Raw genomic sequence first — 19678 nt, forward strand, 5'->3', positions numbered from 1 at the left:
ATTAATAATCTGTCTTTACTAAGTTTAATAAAAACTCACTCATTTGGACATAATAAGGGATTAAGCCATGTTCTTCATAAGCTCACAAACTACTATCTGAACCCAGATAGGGAGTATTAGCTTGGCATTTCCATGTGACCTTCTCAAAGACATACTGAATGCTTGTACCTTTCTCCCCTATTTACCATGAAAGTGGATAGAGACTATCTTACTGGCTTATAACTGTATCCGCAGCCTTACAACAGTAACCAGAAATAATGCTTTTTCTATGCATCTGGAATGCTTTTTTACATAGAAAATTGTCACGTAGTAGTCTTCTATGGAGGATATATAATACTGTAGGAGTTATATTTTTCAAATTAAGCTCAGTCCAAGAAAAAAATGTTGTTTTATTTTCAGTATCATCAAAAATTCCTTATTAATTCTGACAGAGGTCACAACTCCATCCATATCTGAGTAGAAAGTTTCTACAGTTAAGACTCAAAAATTCATCCTGATCTTGGAATATTAATATTTTGGAATCTTAGGATCTTGGAATATTAACATTGAATTTTTCAGAGTTTAGTGAAGTTGATATTCAAATGCTAGAATCCATCTCATTGGTCCATAATACCAGTATGATAGTTTTGTTTCACATTCACATCCAAAATAATTGTTCACCTAGATTTTCTGTCTGCTACTAGTATACAGGCATATGCAGTCTCCATCTACCATTACTTTGCAAAGAATAAAAAAATTAATAGTACCCTTGCATCTGGAAAGGGTATATTAGTTAACTGTCTCCTGTATTCATCAATTCATCTTTCCCATGACTCTCAGAACAAATCAACCTTCCTAGATAGCTATACTCTCTGAAATGTGCTGTCTTCCTTTTTAAAAATATTAACTTCTTTTGGGAAAAGATTTTTTTCTTGGTATTATATCTCCAGTAGTGCCTAGCACATTATGCATTAACACTTTTTCATTAAAAAATTCAGGACCTGCTGACATAGTTTTGGACACTTCCATGCTTTGATGATATGCCTGAAATATAATTTTAATAGGCTTCTCTTTTCTTATAAAAATGAAATCTAGTAGCCAGAATCAGTGCTGAAGGCAATTATAGTATCAGCTGTTTGATTTGGGGGCAATGTAGAAGACTCATGTATTCCTAGCCTTTGTGAATACCAATGTCTAATCCTTGTTTTCATATAAAATAGGCACAGAATAGTAGTTGTATTACAACTATCTGTTAATTGAAAAAATAAGTGACAAAAAACTGAATTCTGTAGTGACTTTAAATTTTTATTTTATTAATTGCAACATTTATAGACATTTTTAAAGATAATACATATCTAAAGCTCATTATAAATACATAAATAATTATAAATCACTTTCTTGTACCATCTTCTTAGCCCTCTGCCCACCAATTAAGAACCAGTGGCCTAGACAATAGTATAGAAAATTCAGTGATGGTTCTCAAGGTACTTGTTTTGAAATTCTATTTCCTGGGTCATAGTAGTTTTGTTTTTTTTTTTGTGCTCTGGTTTCTTAACTAGGAGGATATGTCTTAGACTGACACGTTTGTCATTCATTATGACTAATTCTTTGTCTTAAAATGGCAAGTAAATAGTAATTTATTGAACATTGTTTTTAATTGAACTTGCTGTTCAGTTTAACTGTTTACTGTACTGTTTTTTAAATGAATTTACTGAACATTGTTATTAACTTTGTAGAATCTCTGGAGTTTTACTGCTAGTTTGACTTCTGTGTTATTAACTTATCTTAATTTTTACACTGTATCAATTAATTGAATTGAGTCATTGTTAGAAACACTGGTTCTCCTAAGGACACCACCATCAATTTAATTAAAATGTTTTTGTATAAGTATAGATAAACTCCAGAAGTTTAGAAAGTTTTTTTACCCAATTAACTTTAGTTCAGAACCCGTAAAAACATTGAATAAATATTTTAAGACCTTACCATAAATGATATTGTACATAATCCTTTTTTGATTTTCTTTTTTGCTCACTGATAATAACTTGCATCCTTCTTTGGAACTCAAAGTTAAAAAAATCCCAAATGTTAAAAATTGTTTTAACAAATAATTGGGGGGGTGGCAGCTAGGTGGCACAGTGGATAGAGCCACCAGTCAGGAAGTACCGGGGTTCAAATCCAGCCTCAGACACGTAATAATAATTATCGAATTGTGTGGCCTTGGGCAAGCCACTTAACCCCATTTGCCTTGCAAAACCTTAAAAAAAATGAATAATTGGGTGGAAAAATTTAAACACGTGTGTGTGTGTATAAATAAAACCATTGTAGTTTTCATGTATATATTCTCAGAGGCATATTTCCATTCTTTTCAAGAAAATCATTAAATCAACAAAAGTTACATTTTTTTTTCCCTTTTCCCTGATTCATGCTTTTTTTTCCCCTTCTAACATGGTTGGGCATAATTTATACTTTTATTTGTGACTTGGTTGTCCTTTCAAATGTCATTGGTAGAAATAATGTTTTTAAAAATTATATAGTTCATTATCTTTTTTTATTGTTTGCAAGGCAGTGGGGTTAAGTGACTTGCTCAAATTCACACAGCTAGATAATTCTGAGGCTGGATTTGGTCCTCCTGACTCCAGGACCCGTGTGGTGCTGTATCCGTTGCACCACCTAGCTGCCCCTGGTTCATTTTCTTGATCTGAAATAGTTAAGTTATTGCAGTTTTTGCAGTTGAGTTAATTAAAATTCATCCTTTTAGTAAAGTGACAGAGCTAATAAGTGGTAGAGTGGGATAGAATTTATTTCATCTTGTGGTGGTGAAAGGCAAGATGTAAAAAGAGAATAGGACTAAGTTAGGGATGAAGCCACAATTTCAGGAGAGAATGGTTTATGTGTAGAGTGCTTGTTTTAGAATCAGATGATAGAAATTAGAGAAGAGAAGGTTATGAAGGTAAATAAAGGGAAATGATCAAATAGGGAGAGCAGCTCATAGAGTAAGTCTAAAATAATAAAATTACATTTATCCCTCATTGCCTAGACCAATCAATTCACTTCTCAGTGCCCAAGCAATTCTTTCAAGATTAGAAATTGCAGATCATTGGTAGAAAGCATATACTAGAGAGAGTTCTCTGTATCAATGAAATCACAGATCAGATTAAAAAACATTAACATGAGTTCAAAAACCAAACTTTACAAATAGTACAACATAAAGCAACAATGGCTATATAGCAGTATTTCTGAAAAGAATTTGGGAGTATTAATGGACTCAACAGGATGAGTCACTAGTATGAACTACAGGCCAAAACTTCTTAGGCAGTTTTAGCCTGCATTCATCAGATTTTCCAGTATTAGGAATGTGATGGTCCCCACTGTACTTTGTACTAGCACAGTAGATGGCATACTGAATTCTCTTCTAAGTATATAGTGCATGTTAGGTATATATATAGTACATTAGGTAATCGATGAACATCTAGAGAACAATGACTAAAATGATGTGGGAATCTCATCTTAAAAGTGTCGGTTGAAGAGGCTAAGACTGTTTAGCTTGGAGAAAGGAAGAGCATGATTTTGGTGTTCAAATGTTTGAAAACTATTTTGTAAAAGTGGGATTAGACCCTTTTCTTGGCTCTACATCAGAACTGGGAGCAGTAACTTAAAGTCTAAAGATGATACTTTGGCTTAACTAAAGGAAAATTTCTCAATCAGTTCCAAGATAACTGGTATATTGTAGACTTCTTGTTTTATACAAAAACCACTGGCTTCTAGTAGCATCTTGTTTATGGACTTTATTTTGTCTTACAGGCAACTATTGTATTTTGTCTGTATATAAGATGCCCTGATGTCCCACATTTGAGAATAAACTGAATTGCAATTTAATAAAGTATTATTCTGTTCCTCTCTTTCTCTAGAGTCCAGTAACAGGACTACTTTCAGCCAGCCATGAACAAAAAGATGCTTGGGTCAGAGACAACATCTACAGTATCCTGGCAGTGTGGGGCCTGGGAATGGCATATCGGAAGAACGCAGATCGGGATGAAGATAAGGCGAAGGCATATGAATTAGAACAGGTAATGATTGGCGGTAGTTAGATTACTGTGAGTCTAGAATTTAGATTTGGGATAAAAATTTATGTTAGCTCCATAATTGATTTTTACTCTGAAAATCTTCATCAAATTCATCATTTTATATAGTTCATGGTTTGAATGATTTCCCCAAATTTCTCCTTTCTCTGACCATTTTTCTCTGTTCTCTACTCTACTTCTCCTTTGACCAGTGCTTAAGGAGTTCCATCATTCTTGTTTTATTCTTTTGGAGATTCTTTTTCCCAGTGTATATAAAACTTCAAATAGAATGTACAAACATATCTTCTATATATCTTCCTAATAAAGACTTTTTTTTTTAAATGCCAGAACTTACTTTTAGACAAGATTTGCAAAGAAGTATGGTAAAAATAAACTCCTGAGAATTAGAGGAAACATAAGAGTAATTTTAAGTAAACTTGAAAGGATCCCAGAAGTCAGCTGATACAATTTGTATCTGACCTATCATCCCCTCCCTAATGTCCAGTGGTCTTCCATTCCATTTGAAGGCTTCCATTGATAGGGAGAGAGCCCATGGCCTCCTGGGAGAATTCTTTTTTCTTATGGAAAGTTCTAATTCTCTTAAGTAATCAGAATATCTTTTTCCATTATCTACTTGCCTTTCTACTTGCTACTAGCTCCATATTTTCCATCTCTCATATTTCCAAACCTCTGAATACTACTGTAGGAAATCACACAATCATAACAACAAGGTCCACAAACAAATTCATATTATCTAATTTCACATGGACCCTCACTGCTTTTATTTTTCTTTGATCAAATACTGATCATATTTCTTTTATTTATAGTTCTCAACCTTTTTTTCCTCAGTTCTTTATACCACCTCCCTTGTCCCCATCACATTCTATTTAACAGAGAAAATTCTAATTCTTTTCTTATTTCACAACTCAGAAACAGTTTTCATCTTCATTTGACCACCCTTTCTTTGCTACTACCACTTAAAAAGAGGTAAATCTTGTCAAGATCAGTTCCTCTACTTCTATCCTTGTTTCTACCCCTTTTTGGTTTTTTTTCCTCTAGCTTGGCCCATCATTCATTCAAACCGCCTGAACACTCACTTCTTTGGCTTCTTTGACACTCTTCTGATTTTTTCCCCTTACTATCTATTTAATGGGATTATCATTAATTGCCTGAAATTTTATTCTTCTAAGACTGCCCAGGTCAGTCTTTTCTTGTGAAATAGTGTCCCTTGATGTTCTCTTCATCTCACTTAGGTTTTGTTATTATCTGTATGAAGGTAAATTTCAGTTGTCCTTCCCAAGTCCCATTTTCTTTTCTCAGCTATAGTTTCAAATTACTAACTGGATATCTCCATTTGGATGTTGCATATCCAAAATAAAAAAGACTATATTCCCACTTCATCCCATGTCTTTTTGAAAGCTTTTACTTTTTGTTGATGATAAATCAGCCTCTCTACTTGGTTTATAAACTTAGTTTATCTTTGATTTACTCTCATTTCCTGTCAGATCTGTCTTGATAGTATCTTTATACTTGTCCCTTTTCATAAAGTATTATCATTTTTTTAAGTAAAGCTAGCTGTCAAAAATTAGGAAAGCTGAACTTAAGGTTGCATCTTGCTGCTTTATAAATATTATTACTCACTAAAGACCAAAGAAAACCCTTATTGGTTCTGTGTATGCCATAATCCCTGGTTTTGATTTTCCTGTAACCTGGGTCTCATAATGTACATAAGGACGTGTCTGTTTTTTAAGACTTTTAAAACACTACAGATGTTATTCTAGAAAATGAACATTTATTTCTTGCTAGGAATTACAAGAGAAAGTTGTAATTCCTTAAAACAAAGGCTCTTCTGTTCTTCCCCACGAAGCAAGCCTCAAGGAAGGTTCTCTTGGCTATGGAAAAACTCAGTAAAGAGAAAATTCCTTAATATTCTTTTCATCTTGCTTATATAGTTTATTATAATTTCATAATTTTGTCTTATTGAATGACAGAGATCTCAGAGAGTCTGAATATGAGACAATCATGAGATCTTTTTTTACTACCAGCTATCTAAATATTATAGAGTTGGGGAAAGAGGTTGGTATTTTTTGTCCTTCATTCTCAAAGAGGACCATCATATTAGAAGGTGATGCTACAGATAGAGAATGTGTGATTGACACACAGGGTTCTGAGACAAACACTGGATATCTGAGTGCAGATGGGAAAAAGACACAGTGGAACCATATCCATATTCATGGGCAGGTGAGTAGTGGGACAGAGATCTTCTTTCTCAGTGCCAGATGTCTTAAGCCAAGTATCCTACACTGATAATAGTATTCATTCTTCTGTTTTCACTTAGAGCATTTTTAAGAGGTTTTTGTGGGGAGGGTTGGAAGCCTTGAGCCAGAGGGGCATGAGTAGAGAGATAAAAGCACAGTACTATACAGTAAAGTTAACATAGTTGGTTAGGTTGTTTTGGGAAGTTTTTGGAATGTGGATTTCTTTCAGAATTCTTTATGTAAAGTTGAATTTGTATAAAACAAGAACTGTCTATACCTTGAAAATATTGACCTTTTTTGGGGGAGAGGGGAATATTATTTTAAAATTTTTCATGTTATTTGTAATTGTAAAACACTAGAAGTAATCCAATTGTTGAATAATGCAAATTGTTAAATAAATTCTAACACACTAATGCAATGTAATACTATGATACCATTAAGATAAAAAAGTATGAAGAAGGGGCGGCTAGGTGGCACAGTGGATAAAGCACCGGCCCTTGGAGTCAGGAGTACCTGGGTTCAAATCCGGTCGCAGACACTTAATAATTACCTAGCTGTGTGGCCCTGGGCAAGCCACTTAACCCCATTTGCCTTATAAAACCCTAAAAAAAAGTATGAAGAAATCTGAAAATATTTTTATGAAGCAATGTAGAATTTAAAAAATGAGCACCAGAACATTTAACTTTTCATGATTGTTAACCTTCTCCTCCATACTCCCTCTCTAATAGTACTTTGTATTTATTTTATTTTAATTTGTATAGGTTTATGTGTGGGTATTGTTTGCCCCACAGAATGCTCCTTGAGGGTAGGGTGATTTGACTTTGTATCTCTAATACCTTCCACAGAGTGAGCACTTCATAAATGTTTGTGGATTGGAATTGACCTGTGACCATTTGGGGAAAAATGTATGGGAATGACTAGTCAAATAAATTTGATAGTACCTGAAGAAATGTTTGAAAAGATGATATTTTATAATGAATAAAACAAGTAGATGATATGATTTGACATATTTAATAAATGTTGATTAATTGATATGATCCTATTTCTCATTTTTTCAGAATGTAGTGAAACTGATGCGGGGTCTTCTTCAATGTATGATGAGACAGGTAATTGGAAAACATTTGTTTTTATAAGCTATTTTATCTGAAATTTCATATTGTTATCACTGGAAGCTGAAACTTCTTGAGACACTTTGAATTTTTCTTGGGACCTTCATGATGCTTTTCTTAATAATTTGTTACACAAAAGTAAAAAGAGGTTTTTGTTTAAAAACCTTTTCCAAAGGTCAAATTATATCTAGGGTGAAAAATTTCATTAATAAGTTGTTTTAGCTTTGAAAAAGAGAAAGTATGTTTTACTCTGACACCTTATAAACATGCTATTTCTAAAACAACTAAAACATAGTCACTTGTGACTCTTTATTGAAATAATTTCTTTTAGCTTGAAATAACATTTTTATTGTTGTTGATTTAACTCAAGCCTTTGGTATATTACTTCTGCCCTGTTTATGGTATAGTCTCAATAATAAACTTTAATAATTGATAGATAATACTTATGAGTAACTGCTTCACATAGAGGAGGTGCTTCAGCTAATAAACATTTTTCAGTGTACCAGCAAATGTAATTTTCATTCATTCGGTAAATATTTTTTAAGTATAAGATAATCTGGCATATTGGGTAGAAAGTTAGAAAGAACTAGGTCAAGTCCTACTTTTTGCACATTCTAACTATGTGACCATGAACAAATTAATTTTTCTATGTCCTCAAAAAGTCCCTAGTTTGATTCAGAGTTGTAATGTCAAAAAATTCTCTGAAATCACAAGTCTGGACCTGCCACCTCCCATTCCCCATGACCTCCACAAAAGACACTAGGATAAGCACTGAAAAGAACATCTGACTCCATTCCTGCCCAAAAAAACTTAACATTTAGGTATAAAAAAATATTGTTTAGATTCCTTTCACTTATGGGTTTAGCACAAGAAGCCAAAATATTTTGGACATTATTCCTAGAAAAATAGAATATTCAATCAGAGGCAACTATATTCTAATAGATAGAAAACTGAGTGTATAGTGAAGAACCACTAGCTTCAGTTCCTCCACTGTTGTTTTGTTGTTGTGGGAAATTGGGCATGTAATTTTTAACCTTGATATATACCTTAAAGAACCCACTTGAATTTTTAATTATTAAAAATAGCCAATGTTCTCTATCCATGCTAATGAAATCTTTCCTGTTTTCTTATAAGTACTCAATTAGTGTTTGTTTAGTCAATATCTGGATTTGGTGATATACTTGAAAAATTCTTAACAGTGACCCAGAATAATAGCTGTGGTATGTTTCTCCTTCTGGGACAATTAGTTGGCAGTAAGAAAGATTCATCTTCCTGAGTTAAAATCTGACCTTAGAACTAACTTATTAGATGGGTGATTCTGGGTAAGTTACTTAATCCTGTTCTCCTCAATTCTTCATCTGTAAAATGAGCTGAAGAAAAACAAAAATGACAAACCAAGAAAATGACAAATGGGATCACAAAGAGTGGGACATAACTGAAATAATAATTCTTCCTTCCATGAAGTAATTCATTCAGAACTGTTTGCTCTTAAATGTCAAATACCCTACCTTTTGGTCCCCAGAACACATTAAATAGAGGTTATTAAATAAAGTGTCAATTCAATGCTTCTAACTGGGTTTTGGAGAGTGATTAACTTTGAATTATACTTTATCTTTCTTAGGTGGATAAAGTTGAGAAGTTTAAGAACTCTCAGAGCACCAAGGACAGTTTGCATGCCAAGTACAATACTCCCACCTGTGGCACAGTGGTTGGTGATGACCAATGGGGACATTTACAAGTTGATGCTACTTCCTTATTTTTGTTGTTTCTAGCACAGATGACTGCCTCAGGTAAGTCAGGCTTATAGAATTAAACATTCTGCAGGAAGGAACAAGTAATAAATTAACTAAATTGGGACTTTTGTTGAATCGGAGAAGCACAAAATCTCAATAATCAGAAGAGAACTTCCTATACAATTCAGAAATTTCTTCCACAGTATCCCTGACATCACCTAGTTTGAGAAAATTTCTAGTGACCTTTTATTGTTGTTCAGTCATTTTCATGGCAGAGATTCTAGAGTAGTTTGCCATTTTCTTCTCCAGCTCATTTTATAGATGAGGAAACTGAGGCAAACAGAGTTAAGTGACTTGCTCAGAATCACCCAACTAGTAAGTGTCTAAGACCAGATTTGAACTCAAGAAGATGAGTCTTTCTGACTCCAGACCAGGTGCTCTGTTCACTCAGCTACCTAGCTGTCTGTCCTCTGGTGACCTAGAAAAATCACTGATTTGCAATCTATTCTATTTCCAAACATTCCTCATGTTAAACTGCTACCTTTGGGTTGCGTTTTACCTAATGTAAAGAACACAGAATAAATCCCTATTTTATCACCTCACTTTCTAATTTCTTCAACAGTTTCTACTATGTTGTGGTTCCTAGACTTCTATCTTTACTGCACACAAAATTACCACATCTTAGATTGATTAAATACAATCTGAAGGTTGATTTAGATAATGTACTACAGATGCTCTTAGAGATTGGTTTAATCCATTCTAAGGCTGAGTTGGATTCCTTTTTATATCCCCAGTCCATCCTTAGTAGAAAGAGTTCTGGATTTAGAGTCAGAGAAACTGGATTTAAGCTCAGTCTTGTCTTGTGTGACCTTGGGAATATATTCCAGCCTCTTATCATCCTCATGTGTAAATGAGGAGGCTGGATAGTGACCTGTAACCTACAAACCTTCCAGTTCCAAATCTCTTATCTATTATAATCTCTTAGACCTTTAAGCTTCTTTATAATAAAGAGATAGGAGATTTAGTTCTCAGATAACCACATTTCATTTTTTGGACAGCCCAGGCTTTTAAAAATGTTTCTTTATAAAGAGTTTCAATCTGCTTCTTTTCTATTTCTACCTAGTTCTGTCCTCTGAAGCCAGGCAAATGAAATATAACCCTTCCTGATCCCAGACCTTTAGATAGTCAAAGACAGTAGTATCACATTGCCCTCTTAATTATCTGCCTCAAGCAAGGTAAATATGCCTGGTTCCTTTAAGTTTTCCTGGGAAAAAATCTTAGTTTTCTCACCATTCTTCTTTCCACATGGGCTTCATCTTGCCAAATCCTTTCTAAAAATGTAGTTCTTACAGCTAAACACCAGAAGAGACTAAAAAGTAGCTTTCACTCCTTTGTTCTAGAAACAGTCTTCTGTCCAAGATTTCATGAGGGTGTTTGTGTGTTTTTAATCCAACATATCCTAACTGTAATGTTATTAGATTAAATTTGAGGTCCATTAAAATCAAGGGTCTTTTTCACATAAATTGTGTCAAACTTTACTTGGAAGAATGATTTTTATTTATTATACATAGTAGAAATAATTTGACTAAGTTTGGTTCATTTTTTTATCTTGTATTTCAATTTCTATATTCTCTGATTTGTCAGAGATATTTTTAAAAATATGGTATCCAGAACTGACCATGATTTTTTAAATAAAAATCAAGGAATAAGTATTCCAGACGCTGTCAGACCTTCAGTAGACAAACACAAAGATTGAAACAACCTGTGCTCTCAGAGAACTTAATTTGATTTAAAAAATTTTACTTACATTTAAAAAAAATTTTATAAACGTTTATTATTGTTACCTGTCATTAAATCTTGCCTTAATTGAATAATAAATTACTATTTTTAAAACAAGTTTAGACTTCATAGTCTAGCAAATCAACTTCACACATCGGACATGTTAAAAAATATATATTGTTCTAAATTTTAAGTACATTAAGTCACTGGCAGCAGTCAGAAAGCATGTTTCATCTTTAGTCCTCTAGGCTTATGGTTTAACATTTCATTAAAGAGAATTCAAAGTCATTTTTTCTTTATGATGTTGATGTCATTATTTAAATAGGTCTCCTAATTCTATTCACTTCATCTTGCCTTAGTTCACAGTTTCCTCTAAAACCGTCCATTTCATCATATCTTATTGTATAACGATACTCTATTACATTCATATATTACATTTTGTTTACCTCTTTCCCAGTAGCATTCCCTTAGTTTCTAGTTTTTGACTGCTATAAAAAGAGCTACAATAAATGTATTGTGCATTTGGGTCCTTTTCCTGTTTTATCTTTTTGAGATATCTCTAGTAGTGGTAACTAGGTAAAAGGGTTTGTACAGTTTGGTAATTTGCTAGCTATACTTCCAAATTACTTTCTAGAATGGCTGGACCATTTCATAGGTTTCACAGACAGTGAATCAATGTGCCATTTACCCAAGCCTTTTCAACATTTGTCATTTCCTCTTTTGTCGTCTTTAGTAGTCTGATAGTTTTGAGGTGAAACCTAAGGGTTGCTTAATTTGCATTTTCCTACATTTTAGGAATTTGGAATTTTTTTTTGCTTTTTGCTAGACAATGGGGTTAAGTGACTTGCTCAAGGCCGCACAGCTAGACAATTATTAAGTGTCTGAGGCTGGATTTGAATTCAGGTACTCCTGACTCCAGGGCCAGTGCTCTATCCACTATGTAACCTAGCCACCCCATAATTTGTAACATTTTTATATAGTTATTGATCATTTAGATTTCTTTTGTTGAAAGCTGCCTGTTTATATCCTTTGACCATTTATCTCTTGGGAAATGAGAGGAAGGGAAACCAATTCAAAGATTAAGAGACTCCCACTCCAGATCATCACCAATAGTCCTGTTTTCTACCAATCAGGCCATGGGGTAGAAGGGTTCTGGAAAATGCATATGAGAAGGATGCTTTTGCACAACACTCCCCTTATTATAATAAAGATAATCATGCAAGTCATGTCATCATACATATTATGATGTGATCATTTTGGTTACAAAGGACAAACATCATCATCATCTAAAGGAACCTTCCAGATCTAAGTGCCATAAATGGTAGTTTCTGTTTTTCATCTGTTCTTCTGTCCCATCCTTCTTAAACTTATTTTTTTATTCTTTCTGTGGTTTGCAGTCATTACACTCCTCTTGGTTCTCCCAATCTGTCACTTCTATTCTGGGCCTACCTTCTCCTATTTGTAGCCTACATCTTGTAGTTGATCCTCCACCCTTCAGCCCCTACCCCTTCATCTTTTTTTTTTTAAATTCAAACCTACTCTGTTGTCAACCCTGGGCCACCATCACCTTCTGTGTTCTCTGTTCCTACTCATGAGCATAGCTGAGGGAATCACAAATTCACATTTCAGTTGGATTCCCCCTGCTAAATGGCAATCCTATTATTTTTCTTAGATTGACTCCATGCAGCAGTTCTGAAGCTTTTTTCTCCACTAGCCTCCTGTACCACTCTTATCTTCTTAGTCCCCTACTCCTAAGAGATGATCTCTCCCTTTACTTAGCTAGAAAACTAAAACTATCCTTCCTCTGTTTTTGTTCACATTTTTTCTTTTCTCAATACTCTATGTTGCTGATAAAGTAGCCTGACACCTCTTCTTATCTCTTGTTTTCAGAATTTTTATCATCCTTTAAGGCTTCACTCAGGTGTTGCTTCTTCTATGAAGCCTTCCCTCATGCTATCACTTGTCAGATTTCCTTGCATTATTTTATACATTTATCTGTGTGTCTGTTTACATGTTTTGGCCCCCTAAGGGAAATAAAAGATTCTTGAGATGAGGGACATTTTGTCATTTTTCTCTTTGTATCCCTGGCATTTAGCATCTTGTACATGTTAAATCTTTGGTAAATGTGGGCTCAGTTGAATTAAAGCTGTCAGATATCTTTCTTTTTATACTACCATCATTATTTATTTTCTTTCATTAGGCTTACGTATTATTTTTACCCTCGATGAGGTGGCCTTCATACAGAATCTTGTTTTCTACATTGAGGCAGCATACAAAGTTGCTGTAAGTATATACCTTGGTGCTCTTTTCAGTTATCCCAGTAGTAGGGACAAATTTGACTTGTTATTAAAGCATAAATTATATAATTGTGTTTTGCCTCAAGAAGAAAATTTCTAATCTATTTTTTTAAATATAATCTCAATATATGTATAGAAAAATAGGAAGAAAAGTGCTCTCTGCTCTGTATAAACAGGCTTATAAAAATTGGAGCTAATATGTGCACTAAAGTCATTGAGCTCTACTCTCCCTTTCCCCCCCTTCTATTATGTGCTCAATCACCAACATACAATGTTAAAATACAAAAAGTGAGAATGAAGAAAAGGAACTAAAGAATTCTCTATGAAATTGTGAACTTCTAATACATCATTTTAAGAAGTTATATTAAATTTAGTAAGACAACAAAATTTTGTTATCTTCTGTATTCTTTTTTGTATTCTTCATACTTTTGAATGTTTTATTAATGTTCTTTTGTTTTTTTAAATTAATCACTAACTCTTCCCTCTCTTCTAGTAAATAAAAATTAAATTCTTCCTTTGTAACAAATAAGTAGTAAAGCAAAATAAATCAGCAAATTGACTGTCTGAGAGTGTGCCTATATATCTTGTATAGCACATCTTTGATAAATTGGTTTCATAATTTCTTCCAATTCTAACAGAATTTTGCACTGAAGATTTTGGATTTTGTGTTAACAGCTTTTTTAACTTCTTAGGTTGTATCTGTTTCTTAATTTATCAAATACTCTTTTGCCATACATAGTTGTGCAAGATTTCTTTTTATATTTGCTTCTAATTTATGATTTGACCCAGTATACTTACTGTGTTTTTGATGTGTTATTCTAAACCTAATTTTGGTCACATTACTTTGCAGCTTTCCTAGTAATCTTTGTTTTATATAGTGAGTCCTTCTCTCAGTAATTTATTTCCTTGGTTTTTGAACATTATGCTACAGTTTGTTTTTAGAGTCACCCAATCTGATTCATTTATCAAGTTTCTAAAGCAATATCAAATATCTTTGCTAATTATTGCTTGATGCAGTATATTTTGAAATTGGATCTGCCTAGGCTTCTTTTCTTCCTACACTTTAATAATTATTATTCTTAAGATACTTGACTTCCAGATGAATTTTATTTTTTTCTAGTTATGTAAAAATAATCCCTAGGTAGTTTTGTTCTTATAATACTAAATCTGTAAATTAATTTAGATACTATTGTATTTTGAAAATCAAGTAAGGGAGATAGACATTAGCTCTTCTCAACAATACAGTGATCAAAGATCGTTTCAAGGTACTTGTGTTGTTGTCCACATCCGGAGAAAGAACTATGGAGTCTGAATGCAAAACAACATACTGTTTACTTTTTTAAAATTTGTTTTTTGTTTTTCACGTTTTTTTTTCCTTTTGATCGGATTCTTCTTTCACAACTTGACTAGTATGAAATCGTTTTTAACATAATTGTACATGACTAACATATCAGATAACTTGCTGCCGAGAGCGAAGGGACAAAAATGAGGAACTCATAAATTTACAAAAATTGAATATAGAAAAGTATCTATGTATACATATTTTGACAATTATTATCTTTGTCTAAAATTTGAAAATGCCTGATCCTATTCTTATTTTCATAGTGTATTCATTTAGTTACTTGCATTTTTCCTTTAATTCTATATTTTTTCCATTTTAGAAAGATTTTATTTTTGAATTTTAAAAATTTTCTCCTAATCTTGCTTCCCTTCACCCACCTGCAGAGAAGGGAATCTACATTGTTTCCATGGTGCACTTACACAACAATTGACCATGTACTGGGGCATTAAAAACATAATGATCAGTTGTAGAAAGGCAGAAATAATGGATACATCTTTCACAGATCATAATGCAATAAAAATCATATGCAGTACTGGGCCAGGGAGATATAGACCCAAAACGAATTGGAAACTAAATAACCTCATTTTAAAGAAGGAATGGATCAAGCAGCAAATTATGCAAAAAATTAATTATTTCATCCTAGATAATGACAATAATGAAACAACATACCAAAACCTGTGATGGCACACTCAAAGCGGCTGTCAGGGGATTTATTATATCTTTAAATGCTTTCATGAATAAATTGGAGAAAGAAGAAATCAATGAAATCAATATGCAACTAAAAAATTAGAGAAAGAACAAATTAAAAAAACCTCAAATAAATACCAAATTAGAAATTCTCAAAATTAAAGGAGAAATTAATGAAATTGAAAGCAAGAAAACTATTGAACTAATAAATAAAACCAAGAGCTGGTTTTATGAAAAAAACAATAAAATTAGACTTCTGGCCAAGATGGCGGAGAGAAGACAGGCACAGTTCTAAAGTCTCCTCATCTCTTCCCCATCTATCACATGAAGCAAACCTCTTAAAAGAAATCTGACCCAGAAAGAAAAGCCAGGAGAAAGAACATCTACCTCAGGATTTGTCTCCATCAGCAGCTTTGGCCAAATTCTAGTCTGGACTCAGAGGGAGGGTCAGTCCCTGATCAGCCAGATTAACAGCTGAATTGGAGCCAGGAGTCTGAGGGCCTGAGAGCCGGACCTGCTGGATCAGCAGTGGGGCTGGACAACAAGGGCTTGGGTCAGCGGGGGAGCAGAGGCGATGATGTTCATGCTGTCCCCCTGGAGCTTAGGGACAGGGCTGGGGGGAGAGTTCTGGTGCAAGAGAGCTGCGGACACCATCCTGGGCAACTTTTGTCCCATTACAACTTAGACCTCCTCCCAAACAAACAAATGCAAACTACTTCTTCCTCAGGCCCAGGTGTGTGAGCAGAACTAGCCCAGCTGAGGAATGAACTCAGGCCAGGGTAAAGCCCACCATTAATTGAAGGCACAAGGATTCAATAGCTCCAACCCCTCCCTTCAAGCAACTGGAGAAGGCCTCAGTCTAGGTCACAGACACTCCAGAGAAAGCAACCAACATCTCCTACTAGCCAGCCAGAGAAACTGCACTCAGTGAGTAAAGCCTTTGGCGATCCCAGGCCCCGGTGAAGCAACCCCCTCCCCCAACTCAAGGTCCTAGCAAAATGAAGAAGGGTCAGCGAAAAGGTGGATCCATAGTAGAATTCTTGGAAGGGAAACACCCTAACTCAGAGAGACCCAGAACCTCTAAGGAGAATACAGTCTGGTCTCCAGCACAGAAAGACTTCCTTGAAGAAATAAGGAAGGACCTTAAAAATTTGGGAGAGACAATTAATACCTTGCAACAAGAAAACAAAACCTTAGAAAGTACAATTGGACAAATACAAAAGGAGAATAAATCTCTCAGATCATCAATTGGACCAATACAAAATGAGAATAATTCTCTCAGATCCTCAAATGAGCAAATGCAAAAAAGAAATTAATTCTCTCAAAACCTCAAATGGTCAAAGGGAAAGCTCTTTCAAAAATAGAATTGACCAATTGGAAAAGGAGTTACAAAAGGTTAGTGAAGAAAACTCCTCCCCCAAAAAAAGAATGGAGTCTACAGAAACTAATGACTCCATGAGACAGCAAGAGTCAGTTAAACAAAATCAAAAAATACAAAAAATGTAAGTGAATGTAAAATACCTCATCAACAAAACCACTGACCTCAAGAATAGATCAAGTAGGGGCAGCCTGAAAATTATAGGACTTCCTGAAAACACTGATGAGAAAAAAAAAGCCTGAATTTAATATTACAGAATCTAGTGAAAGAAAACTGCCCTGATATCATGGAATCGGAGGGCAAAGTAGTTAGTGAAAGAGTACATCGATCCCCACCAGATAAAGATCCTAAAATGAAAACACCAAGGAATGTTGTGGCCAAACTCCAGAACTATCAGATAAAAGAGAAAATCCTGCAAGCAGCCAGAAAGAAACAATTTAAATATCAAGGAGCCACAGTAAGGATCACGCAGGACCTGGCTGCATCAACATTAGGGGATCGAAGGGACTGGAATGAGATATTTCGAAGAGCAGGGGAGCTTGGAATGCAGCCAAGAATCTGCTTTCCTGCAAAGCGAGCCTTCTCTTCCAGTGAAAAAGATGGACATTTAATGAAGTGGAAGAATTCCAAAACTTTCTGATGAAAACACCAGAGCTAAACAGAAAATTTGGATATCAAACAGGAGGTTCAGGAGACACATAAAAAGGTAAAGAGGGGGGGGGGGGCGATAAAAGGAAAAAAGTGCAATCCTGTAAGTTGAAGCTGGCTATATCCCAGCTTGGCAGGGGGGGAAAGATTCTCATAAATCTTGAGATTTGTAACTCTAACAGAGTGAATACACCTAGTGAGAAATGATGGACATTCATGACCTATCCACGAGACTGCTATCTAATGGTATGTAATTGGCTTTAACCCCACTTGGGAGAAAGACTGATAACTCTCAGAAATTTTGACTCTATTCTGTAGAATATACTGGACTAGAAGGGACAGACACTCAGAATTTTCTATGACTTAGATAGAATGATCTAAAAAAACGCTACCTCTTTAAAAAGGGGACAGGAAAGAGACTGGAGGAGGGAGGGGATTGAATGGGGTAAATCTCATTACACTAAGAGGTACAGAATAACTTTGGTAATAGAGGGGAAGAAGGGAGCAGAGGAGAAACACCTGAATCTTCTTCTCATTAGACTTGGATTAAAGGCAACCTACACATACTCAGTCAACTTAAAAAACATCTAACCTTTCATGTATTAAAAGGGGGAAAAGGGACGGGGGGGGGGGGGTGGAGAAAGGGAAAGGGAGTGGGGTAACAAAGGGGAAATAACAAAAGGAAGGGAAGGAAAAGGGGAAAGAAAGGCGAGCATTGATATAGGTGGGCAAACACACTGAAAGGGGTGGTATTCAGAAACAAAATATTGGGGAATATGGATAAAGGGGAGGAAAGGGGGAAAAATACAAACAGAGGGAACATAGCACGGAGGGCAATAAAGAATTAGTAATCATAACCTTAAATGTGAATGGGATGAACTCTCCCTTAAAATGTAAGCAAATAGCAGAGTGGATTAAAAAACCAGAATCCTACAATATGCTGCTTAAATGAAACTCATTTGAAGCAGAGACATACGTATAGAGTAAAGGTAAAAGGTTGGAATCAAAATATATTTTGCTTCAGCTGAAGTAAAAAAAGCACGGGTAGCAATTCTTATCTCAGACAAAGCAGCAGCAAAAATAGTGTTATCCTCCTAAAAGGTACCATAGACAAAGTCATTTCAATATTGAATATATATGCACCTGGTGAGACAGCACCCAAATTCTTAGAGGAGAAGCTGAAAGAACTACAGGAAGACATAGACAGCAAAATTCTACTAGTGGGGGACCTCAACCTCCCACTTTCAGATCTAGATAAATCAAATCATAAAATAAACAAGAAAGAAGTTTAGGAGGTAAATAGCTTGTTAGAAAAATTAGATATGGTAGATTTATGGAGGAAACTGAATGGGGATAGAAAGGATATACCTTTTTCTTTTCAGTACATGGAACTTATACAAAAATTGACCATGTACTAGGATATAAAAACCTAATGATCAACTGCAGAAAGGCAGAAATAGTGAATACATCTTTCTCAGATCACAATACAATAAAAGTCATATGCAACACTGGGCCAAGGAGATATAGACCCAGAACAAATTGGAAACTGAATAACCCCCTTTTAAAAAATGAGTGAACCAAAAAAATAAATTATAGAAAGAATTAACCATTTTATGCTACATAATGATAATATTGAAACAACATACCAAAACCTATGAGATTCATTCAAAACAACTCTTAGGGGATATATAATAGCTCTCAATGCTTACGTGAATAAATGGGAGAAAGAGGAAATCAATGAATGAAACATGCAACTAAAAAAATTAGAGAAAGAACAAATCAAAAATCCCCAATTAAATACCAAATTAGAAATTTTACAAATTAAAGGAGAAATTAATAATATCCAAAGCAAAAAAAACTATTCAATTAATAAATAAAACCAAAAGTTGGTATTATGAAAAAAACAGTAAAATTGATAAACCTCTGGTCAATTTGATTAAAAAAAAAGAAAACCAAATTGCTACCATCATAAATGAAAAAGGTGAACTCACCATAAATGAGGAGGAAATTAAAGTAATAATTCGAAATTATTTTGCCCAAATCTATGCCAAGAAATTAGATAATCTTAAGTGAAATGGATGAGTATTTACAAAAATATAAGTTGCCCAAGTTAAATGATGAAGAGATTAAATACCTAAACACTGTGTCAGAAAAAGAAATTCAACAAGCCATTACTGAACTCCCTAAAAAAAAAAAAAACTCCAGGGCTTGATGGATTCACAAGTGAATTCTACCAAACATTTAAGGAACAGTTGGTTCCAATCCTATATAAACTCTTTGGAAAAAGAGGGAAAGATGAAACTCTGCCTAACTCTTTCTGTGAAACCAATATGGTACTGTTACCTAAACCAGGAAGAGTAAAACAGAAAGAAAATTATAGACCCATTTCCCTGATGAATATAGATGC

The 19678-nt window shown here is 34.4% G+C and overlaps 1 protein-coding gene across 2 annotated transcripts in view; it reads left to right on the top strand.

Annotated features, from left to right (window-relative positions):
- PHKA2 (phosphorylase kinase regulatory subunit alpha 2) overlaps positions 1-19678 on the top strand; it is a 120018-nt gene that overhangs the window by 9899 nt on the left and 90441 nt on the right. For both annotated transcript variants that reach the window (XM_074192324.1, XM_074192325.1), the window contains exons 2-5: positions 3888-4046; positions 7357-7404; positions 9029-9197; positions 13120-13202. In XM_074192324.1, the coding sequence (XP_074048425.1) occupies positions 3888-4046; positions 7357-7404; positions 9029-9197; positions 13120-13202 (459 nt within the window). The remainder of the gene's footprint in view (positions 1-3887; positions 4047-7356; positions 7405-9028; positions 9198-13119; positions 13203-19678) is intronic.

The sequence above is a fragment of the Macrotis lagotis genome, chromosome 6 (assembly GCF_037893015.1).
Source record: "Macrotis lagotis isolate mMagLag1 chromosome 6, bilby.v1.9.chrom.fasta, whole genome shotgun sequence".
Classification (NCBI taxonomy): domain Eukaryota; kingdom Metazoa; phylum Chordata; class Mammalia; order Peramelemorphia; family Peramelidae; genus Macrotis; species Macrotis lagotis.